Source organism: Lithobates pipiens, unplaced genomic scaffold, assembly GCF_037356315.1.
Source record: "Lithobates pipiens isolate NorthernLeopardFrog02 unplaced genomic scaffold, aLitPip1_a1.2 Scaffold_10, whole genome shotgun sequence".
In the NCBI taxonomy this organism is placed as follows: Eukaryota; Metazoa; Chordata; class Amphibia; order Anura; family Ranidae; genus Lithobates; species Lithobates pipiens.
In genome coordinates this window covers 17040839-17060015 of record NW_027507686.1, presented here as the reverse complement: position 1 = coordinate 17060015, position 19177 = coordinate 17040839, and the positions used below count along the sequence as shown (strand labels likewise).

General features: G+C 44.8%; 1 protein-coding gene across 1 annotated transcript in view; it reads right to left on the bottom strand.

Annotated features, from left to right (window-relative positions):
- Positions 1-19177, bottom strand: part of LOC143927638 (puratrophin-1-like) — a gene marked incomplete in the record, with an annotated part of 147361 nt that overhangs the window by 50834 nt on the left and 77350 nt on the right. Inside the window, 7 exon segments of the mRNA XM_077451827.1 lie at positions 568-716; positions 6917-6936; positions 6939-7014; positions 8897-9013; positions 15465-15551; positions 17645-17738; positions 18445-18568. Of these exon segments, the coding sequence (XP_077307953.1) occupies positions 568-716; positions 6917-6936; positions 6939-7014; positions 8897-9013; positions 15465-15551; positions 17645-17738; positions 18445-18568 (667 nt within the window).

Below are 19177 nucleotides of genomic sequence, written 5' to 3'. Positions count from 1 at the left end.
ATCAATGAGCCGTTCCTCCCCCCCCACCTCCATCAATGAGCCTTCCCTTCCCCCCCACCTCCATCAATGAGCCTTCCTGCCCCCACCTCCATCAATGAGCCAGTCCCTTCCCGACTTTTGGTTGGTCCTGACCCCCTGCAGACCGGATACATCCTACAAGAGCTGCAGTTTTGGAGTTGCTCTGACCCAGTCGTCTAGCCATTACAATTTGGTCCAACAAAGCCCCTCCAATCCTTATGCTTGCCCATTATTCTGCTTTTAAACACATCAACTTCAGGGACAACATGTTCACTTGCTGCCTAATATATCCCAACCCCCTTTCAGGTGTCATTGTAACAAGATAATCAATGTTATTCACTTTACCTGTCAGTGTTCAGAATGTAAGGGTTGATCAGTGTATACTTATCAGCACTAGAAGGTTCTTCTCTGCATGAGTGGCCCATACAGAACAAAAAGCCCAATGGAGTTTCCCTAATGCTTGTGCTACACGCAGAACCTCAGCTGAGGCTTGACGGCGAGTAATGAGAAAAGATGGAGCGGTGACATTATGTCATACAGAACTTTTACCTGTAATCATCTGTGAGCATCACGCATGACTCTTCCTTCCTCAGCCTGGCCAGCACAGCGCCCCCTTCAGTCTGCAGCCTCACCAGCCTAGTGTCCTCAAGGACCGCCCGCATTAACTGTCCGAACCTGGCCAGCTGGCGACTGGCCTCCTGCCACATAAAAGACAATTCTTATCAGAGATCCAATGCAGACCCAATGCAGAGTCTGGTAATGGTCCCATTACCAGACACTATCAGCAGAGATAAGAACACTGAAAAAACAGACCTGGCCTAGGCAGGATGCAATGTGGAAAAGAAATCTACAGCAGTATTGCTGGATTAGAATATGGGGTCAGCAAGAGTGTGCAGAAGTCCCATACACTCACTTACCTCAATACCTACAATTCCACACATCTGACAAATTTCACATTAGATATACTCCTTCATGGTAAATGTATAAATGCCAGTCACAGTGAAACCAAACTCAATCCACATGAACCATTTCTAATCCTTATGCTGCCACCCTCGGTACATAGACAGGAAGATGTTCTACATTTGCTTGTTTTCAACTTTTTTTTTTTTTTTACTTTTCTTCAGTTACTTCCTGGTTTCTGGCCTAGGCCAAAATGATGTCATACATCCCCAGGCGTAAAGGTTGCACCGATGTCCATACCAAGCATTTGCATGATTACTCGTTCAAATGCTCCTCTACATAAAACCGATAAAACCTTTTGCAGTACGATTTGAGCCCACACAAAATGAATGGGCTCAAAAATCTCACTGCAAAGAATCGCATGATCGGGAATGTGGTGCAATTCCTGTCTGAATTGCATGCAGTTTTCCCGCACCGCTCAGGCTTGTCATAGTGACTTCAGTCTGGGTGCACACAGGAGCGGTGTGGGAAACCTAATGCGATTTGGACAGGAATTGCACAACCAGGGGGGCCGAATTTTCCACCAGGGACCGTAGGAATGAGCATATAGGAGCCAGTCAAGATAAAAAATTTTTTTTTTCGATGCCAGGTCCATAAAGTGGAGCTGACACAGGGGGGAGGGGGTGGGGGACACACAATCCGATGGTTGCAGCCACCAGGATTGTGCGTGAAATTCACAAGCGGACTCCTGCCTGTCAGGTGGTAGAAGCAATCAGACAGCTGTACTGCCACCCGATTGCTTCCACACACCCCCTGGTAGTGGCACCCCCCCCCCCTCGTGCCCCCACCATGTATTCAGGGCTCAGCTTGCCCATCTGCAGGCCCGGGACTGACAGAGGGTGGAGGAGAGGGAGAACAGCGGGCACACGTCCACTATCCTCCCTTCTTGTTGGTGACCCGGAAAGTGATGCTTCCAGGTCATCCTGTCACTTTCCCCCATATAAATGTCCCGGAAGAAATACATTTGTTTCCCCAAGCCTTTGAAACGCGTTGGGAGTTCTCGGAAGTATCTTTGATGTGAAAAATAATAAATCTTCGGTCCCAGAATTATACATATAGTATCAGTCCTACATGTGTCTATTTATATAGCTCCAAGAACTTTTTTAATGTTTAAATATCTAATAAAAAAAAATATATATATTTAACGTTTATAAATACACTTTTTGTTAATCTCCCCCCCCCCCCCGTTATTTGGTACCATAAAGTCCTGGATCTCCTTTCCCCACTTTGTGTTTCATATAAAAAAAAAAAATAGGTATTCGTGTATCCCAACACAGGATTCTTCAGGAGTGGCCCTCTCAGCTAAGCACACCCTCCTGCCTGCATGAGGTAAGGGTAGATGGAGAATCAGCTGCCCTTACTCAAGATGGCCACGGCTATAAATGCTAGGGGGAGGGGGGATTTTTTTTAAAGGGATTTCTCGACAAAATAAAACATGGAGCCATGGACAGATGGGGAAAGCTTGCTCAGAATTAGAGCTGCACGATTAATCGCCAAGAATAGTTATTGCAATTTTTTCCCCGTTGCAATCCTGAAAAAAGTATTTTGATTCTTTCTATGCAAAGAATTCTCTCTGCTCTTCTGAAGCCAACAGCGGTAAGGAAGAAAAAATAAATAAAATGGGCAGTCTGCCAAGAGTCACAACATTCTTTAGCAGTGGAAGTATAAACATTATAACAATTTGTCATTGGAATAGACTTCTGAGTGTAAATGAGGAAAGTTTAACCACTTAAAACACTAAACCTTTTTCTGACAGTTGTTGGCTTCTTCTTAATTTTTTTATTATTTTTTTGCTAGAAAATTACTTAGAACCCCCAAACAGCGCTGTGACCCCCGTGAGTCCGGTCGCGGGACCCGCGGACTCGATCGGCGCGGGCATCCCCGCGATCGTCTCACGGAGCGGCCGAATAGAGCAAATGCTGTGTAAACAACATTTGTCTATTCTGCCTAGCAACTAGTGACGCTGATCTCTGCTCCATGTGATTGGAGCAGAGATCAGTGTACACTAAATGAAAGCCCAACCCCCCCACAGTTAGTAACACTCCCCTAGGAACACTTAACCCCTACACTGCCACCCACTGGTTAACCCTTTCACTGCCAGTGTCATTTACACAGGAATCACTGCATTTATATAGCAGTGATTACTGTATAAATGACAATGGTCCCAAAATGTGTCAAAAATGTCCGATAGGTCCCCCACAATGTCGCAGTCACAATAAAAAATCGCTGATCGCCGCCATTACTAGTAAAAAAAAAAAATAATAAAAAATTATTAATAAAAATGCTATAAAACTATCCCTATTTTGTAAACGCTATAACTTTTGCGCAAACCAATCAATCGCTTATTGCGATTTTTGTTACCAAAAATATGTAGAAGAATACGTATCGGCCTAAACTGAGGAAAAAAATGTTTTTTTATATATTTTTGGGGGATATTTATTATAACAAAAAGTAAAAAATAATGCGTTTTTTTCAAAATTGTCGCTCTATTTTTGTTTATAGCGCAAAAAATAAAAACCGCAGGGGTGATCAAATACCACCAAAAGAAAGCTCTATTTGTGGGGAAAAAAAGGACGTCAATTTTGTTTGGGAGCCACGTCGCACGACCGCGCAATTGTCAGTTAAAGCGACGCAGTGCCGAATCGCAAAAAGTGGTCTGGTCTTTGACCAGCAAATTGGTCCGGTCTGAAAGTGGTTAAAATGCAATTTTTGGGGGAAAAAATTACTTTAATTAATAAATAAAAAAAATAACCAGTAAAGTTAGCCCAATTTTGTATAATGTGAAAGATTTTCCGTCACGAGAATCGTGATCTTTTTATTCCAAGCAAAAAAATTGTGATTCTCATGTTGGCCAGAATTGTGCAGCAGTATTTAGAATATTAAAAATGAATAAAATAGTTTAGTTCCGCTTTAATATTAAACCCCAGAGAGTAGCCACAAAAATCACATTAGTCCATGATTTCTCCTTCTGTTTCAAACTTAAAGGGGGGTCAGTCTTTTAGACCCGATCCACGACTCTGGGCCAGAACACGGATGGAGCAGAGGAACCGTTCTCCAATAATTAGAGTTTTACATTGTATCTCCTCCGTGTAATTATGAGGCCAAATAAAGTGGTGAGAATTTGCTGCTGCTGCAATCTGAACATTTTACTGTTATGAAATTGGTAGTTGGGGGAAGGCCGGAACACCACAGGGCAAGGCCTGACAGAAGCAGAAGTGAGTCAATGTTTTTATTAAACACCTCTGAAAGTTCATCGGCTCCATCCATTCACAGAGAGAGGAGGAGGAGGAGGAGGAGGAGGGAGAGGAGGAGGAGGAGGAGGAGGACACAGGTACAGTCAATAGCTTCTAAATACCCAAAATATAAATGTAGCCAAAGCTCTTCTGGTCATACTTCTCATGTGGGTCACAGAAATGCAACTCACTTTTGCACTCCCGTGACCCAGAATCAGCCGACAGCGGGCTAAATTTTCAATTTCTGTGCTTCTCCTTTAACCACTTCAGCCCCGAAAGATTTTACCCCCCTTCCTGGCTAGAGCACTTTTTACAATTTGGCACTGCGTCGCTTTAACTGACAATTGTACCCAAACAAAATTTGTGTCCTTTTTTTCCCCACAAATAGAGCTTTCTTTTGGTGGTATTTGATCGCCTCCACTTTTATTTTTATTTATTTATTTTATTTTTTATTTTTTTTGCTCTATAAACAAAAAAGCAACAATTTTGAGGGGGGGGGGGGAAGAAAACTATATTTTTAACTTTTTGCTATAATAAATATGCCCCACATTAAAAAAAAAACGCAATAAGCATATATTTATTGGTTTGCGCAAAAGTTATAGCGTCTACAAACTATGGGAAAGATTTATGGCAATTTTATTATTATTTTTTTATTTTACTAGTAATGGCGGTGATCTGCAATTTTTAGGGGTACTTGAGACGGACACAAATATTCATTTTCACAAATTCTGCTGCTTCAGTGTTTTTAGATCTTTGTCAGATGTTACACTGAAGTATATTTACATGCATTTCATAAGTGTCAAAAGCTTTCATTGACAATTACATTAAATCCCCGTACACAGGAGCCGAATGTCAGGGGACACAAGACGGTTAAAAAAAAAATTTGACATTTGGCCCATGTGTATATGTCGGTCTATCCGACAGAAGCCGGCTGTTTGGCTGCCTTCTATCAGATGACCATTCTGGGAAAACCAGGAGCCAACCGACTCCTGATCAGCACTCTCAGCCAATGGCAGAGAGGGCAGATCTGAGTGTTCTGGTGGTGGTGGTCCCAGCGGGGAGATCGCTGTACTAACGTTGCATAGTTAGTACAGCGGCTCCGACCGGAGCTGGCAGGATTTTCTTTCGTACAACCCAAAAAAATTAAAAAAGCTGTACCAGGCTTAAAGTTTACACAAAGAGTCAATATTTTCAAGACCTCCACAATTCATCCTGGCATGTTATCACTCAACTTCTGGGCCAACTCCTGACTGATAGCAGCCCATTCTTGCATAATCAATGCTTGGAGTTTGTCTCTCAACCGAATAAGGTCTGGGGAGTTTCCTGGCCATGGACCCCAAATTTTGATCTTTAGTTCTCCAAGCCACTTGGTTATCACTTTTTCCTTTATGGCGAGGTGCGCCATCATGCTGGGAAAGGCATTGTTCCTCACCAAACTGTTCTTGGATGGTTGGGAGAAGTTGCTCTCGGAGGATGTTTTTGTTCCATTCTTTATTCATGGTTCTTAGGCAGAATTATGAGTGAGCCCACTCCATTGGCTGGGAAGCAACCCCACCATGAATGGTCTCAGGATGTTTTACTGTTGGCATGACACAGGACTGATGGTGGCGCTCACCTTTTGTTCTACAGAAAAGTTTTTTTTTCCCGGATGCCCCAAACAATCGGAAAGGGGATTCATCAGAGGAAAATGACTTTCCCCAGTCCTCAGCAGTCCAACCCCTGGACCTTTTGCAGAATATCAGCCTGTCCGGATGCATTTCCTGGAGAGAAGTGGCTTCCTGGCGGCCCTTGTTCACACCAGGCCATCCTCCAAAAGTCTTCTCCTCACTGTACATGCCGATGTCCTCACACCTGCCTGCCGCCATTCCTGAGCAATCTCTGCACTCTGGTGGTGCCCCCCTCCCCCCCCCCCCCACAGTTAAATCAACTGTAGGAGACGGTTCTGCAGCTTGATGGAATTTCTTTGGCGCGGTGGAAATGCTTTTTTTTAATGGGATTAAGTTAATTTTCATGGGAAAAAGGGACTTTTAAGATAATTGCAATTCTTCTGATCACTCTTCATAGCATTCTGAAGTATATGCAAATTGCCATCATAAAAACTGAAGCAGCAGATTTTGTGAAAATAAATATTTGTGTCCTTCCCAAAACTTTTGGCCACGGCTGCAGCTCAGGTGAAAACCAGGGATTCCCTCACTTTAAAGGGTTTTCCTCTCATGTTCGGTTTTGGTGCAGGAAGTGAAGAGAAATTCTCCCCAATGGGACACAGAAGGGGAAAAAAAAAAAAAAGACCTGACAGGGTTATAACTCTCCCCCTTATTTTATCCAAAAATGGAAAACACTTTTAGTTCTACTTACCTGACTGGGAGATGGCAATTACTTTTATGCTGTCTATACTGGGCCATCCATCCAGTGCATCACCCTGTAGCAAACTCCGCAAGGAGGTGGTGGTGCCGTGCACATTTACTAGAAGCCATCTGAGAGTTTCAGTAACTCTCAAAGAAAGGAGTAGGGGGCTTCATCAATTGGTGATAAGGGGGGACTACTAAGGAAGACTCTGATAGGGATCCAGAGGTAGGGGCAGTCCAACAACATCATATAGGTGTGATGCTCTGGTGTTCACAAACCCTTTGGCCATATAATATACATTTTAAAACTACTTCATAACTGGAGAATCCTTCCAGCCCGATGAGTCTCTGGCTCCTCACCTCGGCATTCTCAGGCAGGGGCTGCTCTGCAGGTTCTGAATGGCACTCTGCAGAAAGGTGAAGGCCTCACGACAGCTGTCCTGCAAAGTCTCCAACTTCTGCAAAAAAAAATAAAAAAAATAATTCATAATAAAAAATTCAAGTAGTAGAGCATCATAGCAAGACACTTTATTTTCTATAGGAAGTATCAGGTTGATCTTAACTGGTCATCAAGACAAGCCAACTTCTCCAGCACTGAGCTCCTCACCTCATTGCCAACTTTGCAGAATCTCTCACATACAACATACAATGCATCCGGAAAGTATTCACATCGCTTCACTTTTTACATGTTTTGTATGTTACAGCCGGATTGCAAATATTGATTAAATTCATTATTTTCCTTCAAATTCTACAAACATTTCCCCATAATGACAATGTGAAAGAAGTTTGCTTGAAATCTTTGCAAATGTATTGAAAATAAAAAAGGAAACAATAACACGTACATACGCAAGTATTCACATCCTTTGCCATGAAACTCAAAAAATTGAGCTCCGGTGCTTCCCGCTTCCACTGACCATCCTTGAGATGTTTCTACAACTTGATTGGAGTCCATCTGTGGAAAAATTCAGTTGATTGGACATGATTTGGAAAGGCGCACAGCTGTCTATAGAAGGTCCCACAGATAACAGTGCATGTCAGAGCACAAGCCAAGCCACGAAGTCCAAGGAATTGTTTGTAGACCTCCGAGACAGGATTGTATGGAGGCACAGATCTGGAGAAGGGTAAAGAAACATTTCTGCATTGAAGGTCCCAATGAGCACAGTGGTCTCCATCATCCATAAATGGAAGAAGTTTGGCACCACCAGGACTCTTCCTAGAGCGGGCCGCCCGACCAAACTGAGCGATCGGGGGAGAAGGGCCTTAGTCGGGGAGGTGACCAAGAACCCGATGGTCACTCCGACAGAGCTCCAGCATTTCTCTATGGAGAGAGGAGAACCTTCTAGAAGAACAACCATCTCTGCAGCACTCCACCAATCAGTCCTGTATGGTAGAGTGACCAGACGGAAGACACTCCTCAGTAAAAGGCACATGACAGCCTACCTGGAGTTTGCCAAAAGGCACCTGAAGGACTCTCAGACCACGAGAAACAAAATTCTCTGGTCTGGTGAAACAAGGATCGAACTCTTTGGCCTGAATAGCAAGCGTCATGTCTGGAGGAAACCAGGCACCGCTCATCACCTGGCCAATACCATTCCCTACAGTGAAGCACGGCGGTGGCAGGATCCTGCTGTGGGGATGTTTTTCAGCGAAAGGAACTGGGAGACTAGTCAGTATCGAGGGAAAGCAGCAATATACATAGACATCCTGGATGAAAACCTGCTCCAGAGCACTCTGGACCTCAGACTGGGGTGAAGGTTCATCTTCCAACAGGACAACGACCCTAAGCACACAGCCAAGATAACAAAGGAGTGGCTACGGGACAACTCTGTGAATGTCCTTGAGTGGTCCAGCCAGAGCCCAGACTTGAACCCGATTGAACATCTCCGGAGAGATCTGAAAATGGCTGTGCACCGACGCTCCCCATCCAACCTGATGGAGCTTGAGAGGTCCTGCAAAGATGAATGGAAGAAACTTCCAAAAATTAGGAGTGCCGTGCTTGTAGCATCATACTCAAAAAGACTTGAGGCTGTAATTGGTGCCAAAGGAGCTTCACCAAAGTATTGAGGAAAGGCTGTGATACTTATATACTTTTTTTAGTTTTTTTTAATTTGAATAAATTTGCAAAGATTTCAAACAAACTTCTTTCACGTTGTTATTATGGGATTGTAGAATTCTGAGGAAAATAATGACTCCATTTTGGAATAAGGCTGTAGCATAACAAAATGTGGAAAAAGTGAAGCATTGTAAATACTTTCCAGGTGCGCTGCAATGGGGGTACGACCTCCAATGAATTGATAAAATAGGAGATATCGGAGGGAAGCACCAAGAGGACTTACTCACCGTTCGGAAGGACAGCCAGTCGCGGTGACAATAGGGGAAGGTTCCATAAAAGTTTGGTGGGAGTTGCGAGGCCTCGATGTGTTTGTGCAAAGCCTTCGTTGTGGTGAGAATATCAAACTGGAAAAGAAAAAAAAAAAATGGAGGAAACCGATCAGCAATTAAAGAAGCATTTAATGAAATACTGAATGGCCTGATCCAGTCGCACTTCTGTGCTACACAGTACATGTTTTCTTATTTCTTAAGCTGCAGGCAAACTGCTAAATAAATATACAGGACATGTTTTTTTCCTGCCCAAAAGATTTCTATTTCTCTCCATCCATTCCCGATACTTACACAGCTCTGCCACACAGCACAGCCCCATTTCGGGGGGGGGGGGGGGGGAATCGACTGGTCTAAGCTGCAGTTCTGTAGCACTTAGAGGGTCTTGTCCCTTCCACAAGCCTGTGTATAGACCAGCCATGCTCAACAGGGGTCCCAGAGGGTGCTAGGGGTTCCCTGAGCGATATCTGCCTCTTAGACGAGTAACTACTGACACCAATGATATATTTATCTGTATTGGGGTGGGGGTTCTTCCCAATGTTCCCAGTGAGAACAAATATAAGAAGCATTCTTCTCAGTGACCTTCACACTGAACTGGAGATACAGAAAATATTAGTGGGGGGTCCCCGGAGCCCAGTAAGTTATTTCAAGGGTTCCACCATGTTAAAAATGTGAAAGGCTGGCATAGACAGTAAAAATAGGAATCGCCAGAGTGATCAACTTTCCCCTCTGTGACTCTGCTCTCTCCTCCTATCAGCATGCTCTGTGCACTGCAGTTCAACTGGCTGGCTCATTGTGATGCTTCTCCCTCTCCAAGTTTGAGCTCCTCTGTACAGGGACTGCAAAAGGCCGATACCAATTAGAGTTCAGATAATGCTTGCATTTAAAAACGTATAATTTAAAAATGCTTTAATGAAAGCAGAGCTTCATTAACCACTTCCCACCCGGCCAATGCATATATACGGCCGGGTGGGAGCCGTCTACTCCTGATAGGACGTTCAGGAACGTCCTTCAGGAGTAGCGGGATCGCGCGCGCGCCCGCGCAGCGGCGCGATCCCGATGTGCTCGTGTCACCCGGACACGGCACATCTCAGATCGGCAGGAGGGCTCTGTGATTGGCCCTCCTGATCACATGACGGCCGTGTCCAATCACGGCCGTCATGTGATGTAAACAAACAGCCGGTTGCTAGGCAATCGGCTCTCCTCTCCTCACACGGAAGTCACCGCTGAGGAGAGGAGAGCAGAACGCTGCAGCCGGCTGATGATCAGTGAGTATGGGCTGCTTTTTACAGCTTTTTACTCACTGATCATCAGTGTAGTGTAAACACACAACACACCACACAGTACAAACACAGTCCCCACATATGTCCCCAAAACACACATGTCCCCAAAACATACATGTCCCCAAATAATAAAAACACATGTCCCTAATAATAAAAACATGTCCCCCACATATATCCCACTAAAATCACATGTCCCAATGATTATCTGCACACATATGTACGTGATCACCTGCACACATATGTACATGATCATTTGCGTACATATGTCCGTGATCACACAAACCAATTATTATACACTTAACGGAATTTTTTTTACCAAAAACATGTAGCAGAATACATTTTGGCTTAAATTTATGACAAAATTTGATTTTATTGGATTTCTTTTCAAATAGAAAAAATAAAATATTGTTTTGTTTTTTTTTCCAAATTTCCGCTATTTTTGCGCTTATATCGCAAAAAAAAAAAAAAACGGAGTCGTGAATAAATAACACCAAAATAAAGCTCTATTTGTGCGAACAAAATGATAACAATTTCATTTGGGTACAGTGTAGCATGACCGCGCAATTGTCACTGAAAGCGCTAGAGCGCTGAAAGCTGAAAATTGGGCTGGGAAGGAAGGGGGTGAAAGTGCCCTGTATTGTAGTGGTTAATCACTTCCCGCCGAAGGTACCTCGCATGACATCCTGGAGTTTGAGCGGCGAGATCTGAATCATGGGTGAAGCTACAGGCCTCATCCAGATATCTTTTTCAGCCGGCGATTCTGTGCACCGCAAAAACAATCATAGCGGCAGTTCAGCCGCTTGATCATTCTTACAGGTGGCGGGAGGGGACTCAACACCCCCCCCCCCCCCGGTCCAGGCTCACCCCAGAGATCGCCAAGCCGGAGAACGAATTGGTCGCCGCTGGAAGGTTACCATACAGAATTCTAGTGTCCAGATTGTCCCCAGTCTTCTCTATGACCCTTAGAGTCCCGGGCGCGATGTTATGATGTCACGTCCGGGCCAGCGTTGGTAAACAAAGCGGAAGACGCAGCTGGAAAGGCAGAGACTGTTTTTGTTTATTTTTTTTTATTTCAGTCTTTCCAGCCTGGAGGCCTTATTGACCCCACATCTCTCCATAAAGAGGACCTGTCATGCACTATTCCTTATTACAAAGGGATGTTTACATTCCTTGTAATAGCAATAAAAGTGATCAAACTTTTTTTTTTTTTTTTTTTAAAGAGAAAGCGTCAAAATAAAAAAAGAAAAGAATAAAAAATAAAATAAAAAATTGAAAGCGCCCTCATCTCCTACAAGCTTTAACCAGACACTGATAGAAGTCATAAAGACTGCTATATACTGCTGATGAGAAAAGGTATTTAGCAGTTTATATTTACTAAAATAATTGCATTTCCATGTTCTGTGGGAGAACAGACATAGTGACTGCAGGGTCCTGGGTTTAGTAACACTTTAAAGCAGGGATATGTAATTGGTGGACCTCCAGCTGTTGTAGAACTACAAGTCCCATGAGGCATAGCAAGACTCTGACAGTCACAAGCATGACACCCAGAGGCATGATGAGACTTGTAGTTTTGCAACAGCTGGAGGTCCACTAATTGCATATCCCTGCTTTAAAGCTTTCTCTGCATTAAGGTAAATAAAAACCTTCTGCGCGCCCCCCCCCCCCCTTTTCATATTACCCGAGCCCAACCTTGATCCAGCGATGTGCTGGAGAGCAGAGGCGAAGTCCCTCAATATTGGCTCACAAATAGCAGCAGGAGTCAATGGCTTCCGCTGCTGTCAAACATAGCCAGTGAAGAGGGATCAGGGGGCGGGGCTGAGCCATGCTCTGTATATTAAAGAGGAGTTCCACTCATTTTTTGTGTTAATTTAAAAGTCAGCAGCTTCAAAAAGTGTATTTGCTGACTTTTAATAAACACATACTCACCTGTCCCATGATCCAGTGATACGGCCGCTCGAACCCTCGCTTCTCTCCCTCATCTCTCCCTGGGGGCTGGCATTGCAAGTGTGGGCACCCGGCTGTGCTGTGACAGCTTGCGGCTTCACAGTTGGGTGCGAGTTGCGCTGCGCCTCCTTAATGGCCGGGCAATCTTCTGGGACCTGCGACATGTCCCAGAAGATTGCAGGGAGGGAGGAGGAGAGTACTTACGTTTGAGCCACCTAGGCGGCCTAAGCAGAAGTGGGAGCGGGTACCTGTCAAGACAGGCACTGCGCATGCCCAAGTCGCACTGCGCCTCCTCAATGGCCGGGCAATCTTCTGGGACCTGCGATGTTTTCCAGAGGATTGTAGGGAGGGAGGAGGAGAGGAAAACTTACGTTTGAGCCGCCTAGGCGGCCCAAGCAGAAGTAGGAGCGGATACTTGTAAAAACTAGGTATCCTCCCCCCCCAAAAGACATGCCAAATGTGGCATATAAGGCGGTAAGGAGTGCTTAAAGGTTAACTCCACTTTTGGGTGGAACGCTGCTTTAATGGTCACACAGAGCCGGCTCAGGAACAACCACACACAAGTGCTATAGTGGGCAATCAACGGGGGGAGCCAGGAACACCAATAAGGGACCCCAGAACAGGATCATTGTGGTTGCTCTGTGCAAAGCTATTGCACACACGGCAGGTAAGTAGAACAATTTGGTTATTTTGAGGAGCAAGAAAAGGTCAGCTTTACGTAAAACGACTTCCAGGCAGGAAATAGCCTTGTTGATTATTCGCCAGTTACAAGGCTTTACTTTCCAGGGGTCGTAGGTCACGGTCCAGCTTTGTTCTGTCCTAATGAGACGGGGGATCTGTTATTCAAAGCCTTCAAATTAGCCGGTGTGGATGCAGCGGCCTGTCAGGGGCCGTCACCATGCTATTGTAGAGGGTGGACCCCGAGGAAAAGAACAAGAAAGAGGGTCAGCTTCAAAGCGATGGTAATCCTGACCTCTGTCCGGGGCTCCGGGGACACGGGGCTCCACACACAGGCACACTTCTCTCCCGCACTCCATATGCTTTGTCATAATGAAGTCAGACGTTCTGGACGGAGAGATTGAATTTCAGAACAATCCGGGGAAAAGCCATAAAACAAACAATTCTGGCCCAAGTGTCGCAGCTCATTATACTTCTGGAATAAGTGCGCTGTGAAAATGTTCTCCTGTGTATTCATGGTGGAGTCTCCTCCTATATACACAATACCGGGATTAACAGATTACTACCGGCACCCAACCCCCCCCCCCCCCCCCATCATCTACACACAGCACTGCGGGGGCTTCGTTCTTTTTGTAAATTAAAACAGAAATGGAAATAACTTTTCGCAAGACAGACCAGAAACACAAGTTAGTCTTACAGCAGTCTTTGCAATTCGGAACACTTTCAGACCACGGCCTGCGACACCTAAAGTGATATTAAGCCCGAGTTCACACTATAGCAAACACAGACATCCCATGTTACATAGTTACATAGTAGGTGAGTCCATCAAGTCCAACCTATGTGTGTGATTATATGTCAGTATTACATTGTATATCCCTGTATGTTGCGGTCGTTCAGGTGCTTATCTAATAGTTTCTTGAAACTATCGATACTCCCCGCTGAGACCACCGCTTGTGGAAGGGAATTCCACATCCTTGCTGCTATTACATTAAAGAACCCTCTACGTAGTTTAAGGTTAAACCTCTTTTCCTCTAATTTTAATGGGTGGCCACATGTCTTGTTAAACTGCCTTCTGCAAAAAAAGTTTTCTCCCTATTGTGGGGTCACCAGTCAGGTATTTATATACTGTTGGGTCGCCAGTACGGTATTTGTATATTGAAATCATATCCCCTCTCAAGCGTCTCTTCTCCAGAGAGAATAAGTTCAGAGCTCCCAACCTTTCCTCATAACTAATATCCTCCAGACCCTTTATTAGCTTTGTTGCCCTTCTTTGTACTCGCTCCATTTCCACTACATCCTTCCTGAGGACTGGTGACCAGAACTGGACAGCGATCGGCGCACTGAGATGTCTGTGCAATGCGAGTTCAGCCACACAGTTTGTATTGCTGAATTTGCACAAAAAAAAAAAGGTGCAGGGACTTTTTTTTTCTTCCCACACTGGAATTGGATCACATTATTATTATTATACAGGTTTTTTTTATAGCGCCAACAGTTTGCGCAGCGCTTTACAACATGAGTGCAGACATTACAGTTACATTACAATTTGGTACAAGAGGAATCAGAGGGCCCTGCTTGTTAGAGCTTACAATCTAAAAAAATAAAAAAATAACACGGGATTTCTGATCAATGCGATCAGATTGCTGTCCAAATCCACAGTTCGCACTGTGAACCATTCTGGAGGTGTCATTAACATGGTATTAAATGTAGGTTTATAAATCAATTATAAAATTATAAAACAATTACAGGACATCCATAAAAAAAAAAGAGGGGGGGGGATTTGACAGACATCTGTGCAGGTTCATGCACAGATGTCTATTGAAACCGCCCCTGAAGTTGCCAAAAGTAGTTACATAGTTATTAAGGTTGAATAAAGACACCAGTCCATCCAGTTCAACCTGAGTGAGTGTCTACAATTGCCCCTATCCCTGTACATTGCACACTCACATCGGTCCCTACCCTCAAGGAGCCCACAATCCAATATTCATATACTAGGGCAAATTTGGGACAGAAGCAAATTAACCTACCTGCATGTCTTTGGAGTGTGGGAGGAAACCGAAAAATACCCAGAGAAAATTATGATTTTGTTTGTTTTGCACAAATTAACAAATCTTGGTTGCAATCAATGGCCGGCATTTGTGGGAGTATTTTCTAGTATAATGTCCCATAGAAAATATTTATTGGAAAAAGAATGTAAAGGTTTTCTGACAAATCTGTTGGGGTGTACTCATTTATGCTGAGCACTGGAGATGATAGAGATAGAGATAGAGATAGAGATAGAGATAGAGATAGAGATAGAGATAGAGATAGAGATAGAGATAGAGATAGAGATAGAGATAGAGATAGAGATAGAGATAGAGATAGAGATAGAGATAGAGATAGAGATAGAGATAGAGATAGAGATAGAGATAGAGATAGAGATAGAGATAGAGATAGAGATAGAGATACACACACAAAATATACTGTATCCTCCCCCCAACTGTGTATACGCTTTGACAATTGAGAGATATTTTAGCTCCAAATTCAGGAGATCAAAGATCAAACCAATCATCAGTCAGTAAATTGGACCCACAATACGGGACAGATTAAAGTCCCAAAGGCAGTAATCTGACATGACTCCTCCTTACCTGGACTCCATGTGGCCTCTCCGGTGATACAATGAGATCCTTCTCTGTAAGGAACAACACACCATGGATACAACAAGGCACAGCGCTCTGCAAAAAGGAAAAAAAATAAAAATCAGGTTCATTACTGATCAAGCACCAACATCTTTCACAACTTTTATTGAGAACAATGATCCATTTATATTGGAGTTAAAGCCCATTATACAAAGCAATCCAAAAACCATAAAACATTGATCTTATCAGGAATTCCAAATTTAGGGCTGTTGGTTATCATTGGGTTCTCCTGCAGTCTGCTGTGTGCCCCGTCGCTTCTCGTCTATCTGCAAAGTGCAAGGACAACAGATGGGATTGGCAGGATGCTGGGCGACACCAGCCTGACCTACGCTGGACAAAGCTTCTAAAATCAGGGGGTCGGCAAACTCTGGTCCTCCAGCTGTGGCAAAACTACAAATCCCATCATGCCCATGCCCCTAGTAGTCATGCCTGTGGCCGTCTTTCATCGGATTTGGCGACTCGTCAGAATTTGTAACAGAAGCGACTTCTGTCACCGCCATCTTGCTACAGCCCACACTCCTCCACAGTAAGGATACACTGAGAAGGGGGAACGCGGACATCTTGTTACACCCACCGGAGTTTTGCATTTCACACTTATTTTTAAACAGTAAACAGAGCTTACAGGGTGAAATACAGTATTTAGAAATCCATCGGCTGTTTACATGAATTATAAAATCAGAGGTGTTCTGTGAGATTAACAATCCTGTGTGATCAACAGGTTCGCCCCTGCTTTTAAAATTTAACATCTAAACAGTCTGTCGGATTTATAAATATTGTATTTCACCTTATAAGCTCAGTTTACTGTTAAAAATAACTGTGAAATGCAAGACTCCGGTGGGTGTAAAAACATGTCTGCTTGCCCCCTTCTCAGTATATCCTTACTGTGGAGGAGCGTGGGGTGTAGCAAGATGGCAGTGACGAAACGTCACTTCCGTTACAAAATGTGACGAAACAGCTGTCAGAGTCTTGCAATGCCTTATGGGAGGTAGGTTAGGATGGGGTACAATGGAGTAGGGTAGGATGAGGTGGGGTAGGGTAGGATGGGGAAGGATGGGGAAGGATGGGGTGGGGTAGGGTGGGATAGGATAAAATGTGGAAGGAGGGTAGGATGGGGTAGGGTAGGGTAGGGTAGGATTGTGTAGGATGAGGTGGGGTGAGGTTGAGTATGGTAGTGTAGGATGAGGTGGGGTAGGGATTCCCCCAGTGTATCTACTTACTTGAAGAATAAGAAGAGGGTAGGGTAAGGTAGGATGGGGTAGGGAAGGGTAAGGTAGGGTAGGGCAGGATAGGATAAGATGTGGAAGAAGGGTAGGATGGGGTAGGGTAGGGTAGGACAGGATGAGGTGAGGTAGGGTAGGGTAGGATGGGATACAATGGGGTAGGGTAGGGTGGGGTAGGATGAGGTGAGGTGGGGCAAGGTATGATGGTGTAGGATGAGGTGGAGTAGGGTATGATGGGGTAGGGATTCCCCCAGTGTATCTACTTACTTGAACAATATGAAGAGGGTAGGGTAGGGTAAGGTAGGATGGGGTAGGGAAGGGTAAAGTAGGGTGGGGTAGGGAATGGTAAGGTAGGGTGGGGTAGGGAATGGTAAGGTAGGGTGGGGTAGGATAAGGAGTGCAGGTTGGGGTGGGGTAGGGTAGGATAGGATGAGGTAGGGTAGGATGGGACGAGGTAGGGTAGGATGGGGAAGGGTAGGATGGTGTAGGATGAGGTGGGGTAGGGTAGTTTAGGATGAGGTGGGGTAGGGTAGTGTAGGATGAGGTGGGGTAGGGTAGTGTAGGATGAGGTGGGGTAGGGTAGTGTAGGATGAGGTGGGGTAGGGTAGTGTAGGATGTGGTAGGGATTCCCCCAGTGTATCTACTTACTTGAACAATATGAAGAGGGTAGGGTGGGGTAGGAAAGGGTAAGGTAGGGCGGGGTAGGGGAGGGTAAGGTAAGGTAAGGTGGGATCGGGTGAGGTAGGGTAGAATGGGGTACAAAGGGGTAGGGTAGGATGGGGAAGGGTAAGATGAGGTGGGGTGGGGTAGGGTAGGATGGGGAAGGGTAAGATGATGTGGGGTGGGGTGGGGTAGGGTAGGATGGTGTAGGATGAGGTGGGGTAGGGATTCCCCAGTGTATCTACTTACTTGTACAATATGAAGAGCTTTGAACAGAGCCGGTACTGGAGAACATCTCCGAGAGTCCACCAGAAGCGTCAGACCGAGCCGCCTACACTCCCGCCTGGAAAACACAAAAAAGGATCCCACATGACAGACTGGATTCCCACCAACAGCCACCGTCCTTCCATACAATCTTCACTTTACAACAACAAAACATGGACAAGTAAAGTAGGACAGTCTCCACAGGAAATGCAGCAAATGAGGTCACAGCAGTAGCCCTGGCACACAGATTTACAAGTATGATGAGGAAAACGTATTGTTCATTGAAGACACTTCTGTATTTTGCTGGCAGTTCTACTTAAGGGTCAGTTCACGCCACATGCAGTCCAGTGAGTTTTATTTTTCTGCATCAAAAATGCATGGAAAGTAGAATATGTGGTTTTCAATGGCATAGTTCAGACAAGTGCTTGCAGTTCCAGAAAAAAAAAAAAAAAAAAAAAAGTAGAACATGCTGCATTTTTTCTGCACTGAACTGTACTGGAATGCTGTAAAACACATCAAAAACGCACTGGAACACACCTAAATGCACCAAACGCACTGCAACACACTTGTCCTTATTTAAGGTTAAGAAAAAAGAGGGGAGAAAGAAAAAAAAAAAAAGCACTGGACTGCATCAAAAACGCACCGGAACGCATCAAAAACGCTCATGTAGAAAAGCACCTGGAACGCATGTGGACTGTGTTTCTATGGTGTGAACTGGCCCCTTAACCAAGTTGTTTTTTTCTAAGCCAATGTGCAGGGATAGAAGGGGGTGTCCTTCCACTTACCGCACCAAGCTGTAGAAGTAGAGGAGGAGGCGCCCCAGTTCTGCAGCGTTGCAGTGCGGGTTCAGCCACGTGGTGTTCCGTGTGTTGATGACCACCAAAGCGCGTCCATTTCTGTCCCTTGTCCCTGAGAGGAGAGGTCAGATGTTCAGTATCACAAAGCAGAGGCAAACATACTTCTGTGTACAATCCGGGTATAACTCACACTTCTAAAACATAGCATGCCACTGGCACCGGGGGGGGGGGGGATGCACTCATGGGCGCCGGGGGGTGTTGGGGTTATAATATATATATATATATCGTCACTAATAATCATTGGCTACTCTGATAAATTTGTCAACCTGCACTCTGCAGGTGCCCGGCATCCTCCTTATTAATTGGCGTTATTGGTTCTTAGGATGTCAGTGGCTAGAAGGTCATAATAATGGTGCATAATGAAAACCCGTGACTTTATGTAACTAAAAGGCAGGCCTGATCCACCCCCTCGCTGGCTTGTACACAACTTCCTGGGCAATTTGCCAAGGCACCTCTGAAGAAACCTCAAGGCAACCTTGTTGAAAAAGGCCAGTCTAGGCACTGGCATCATCAATTGACAAGGAGGACGTCTGGCACCTGCACAGGATCCTTGTTTGCCCCTCTCCATCAGCACTATGGTGACATCAGCTGACTGATGGAGAGGAATTGAGGGAGAAGAGAAACATTGGAATACTAGTCAGTACCAGTGTGCAAAGGTGTA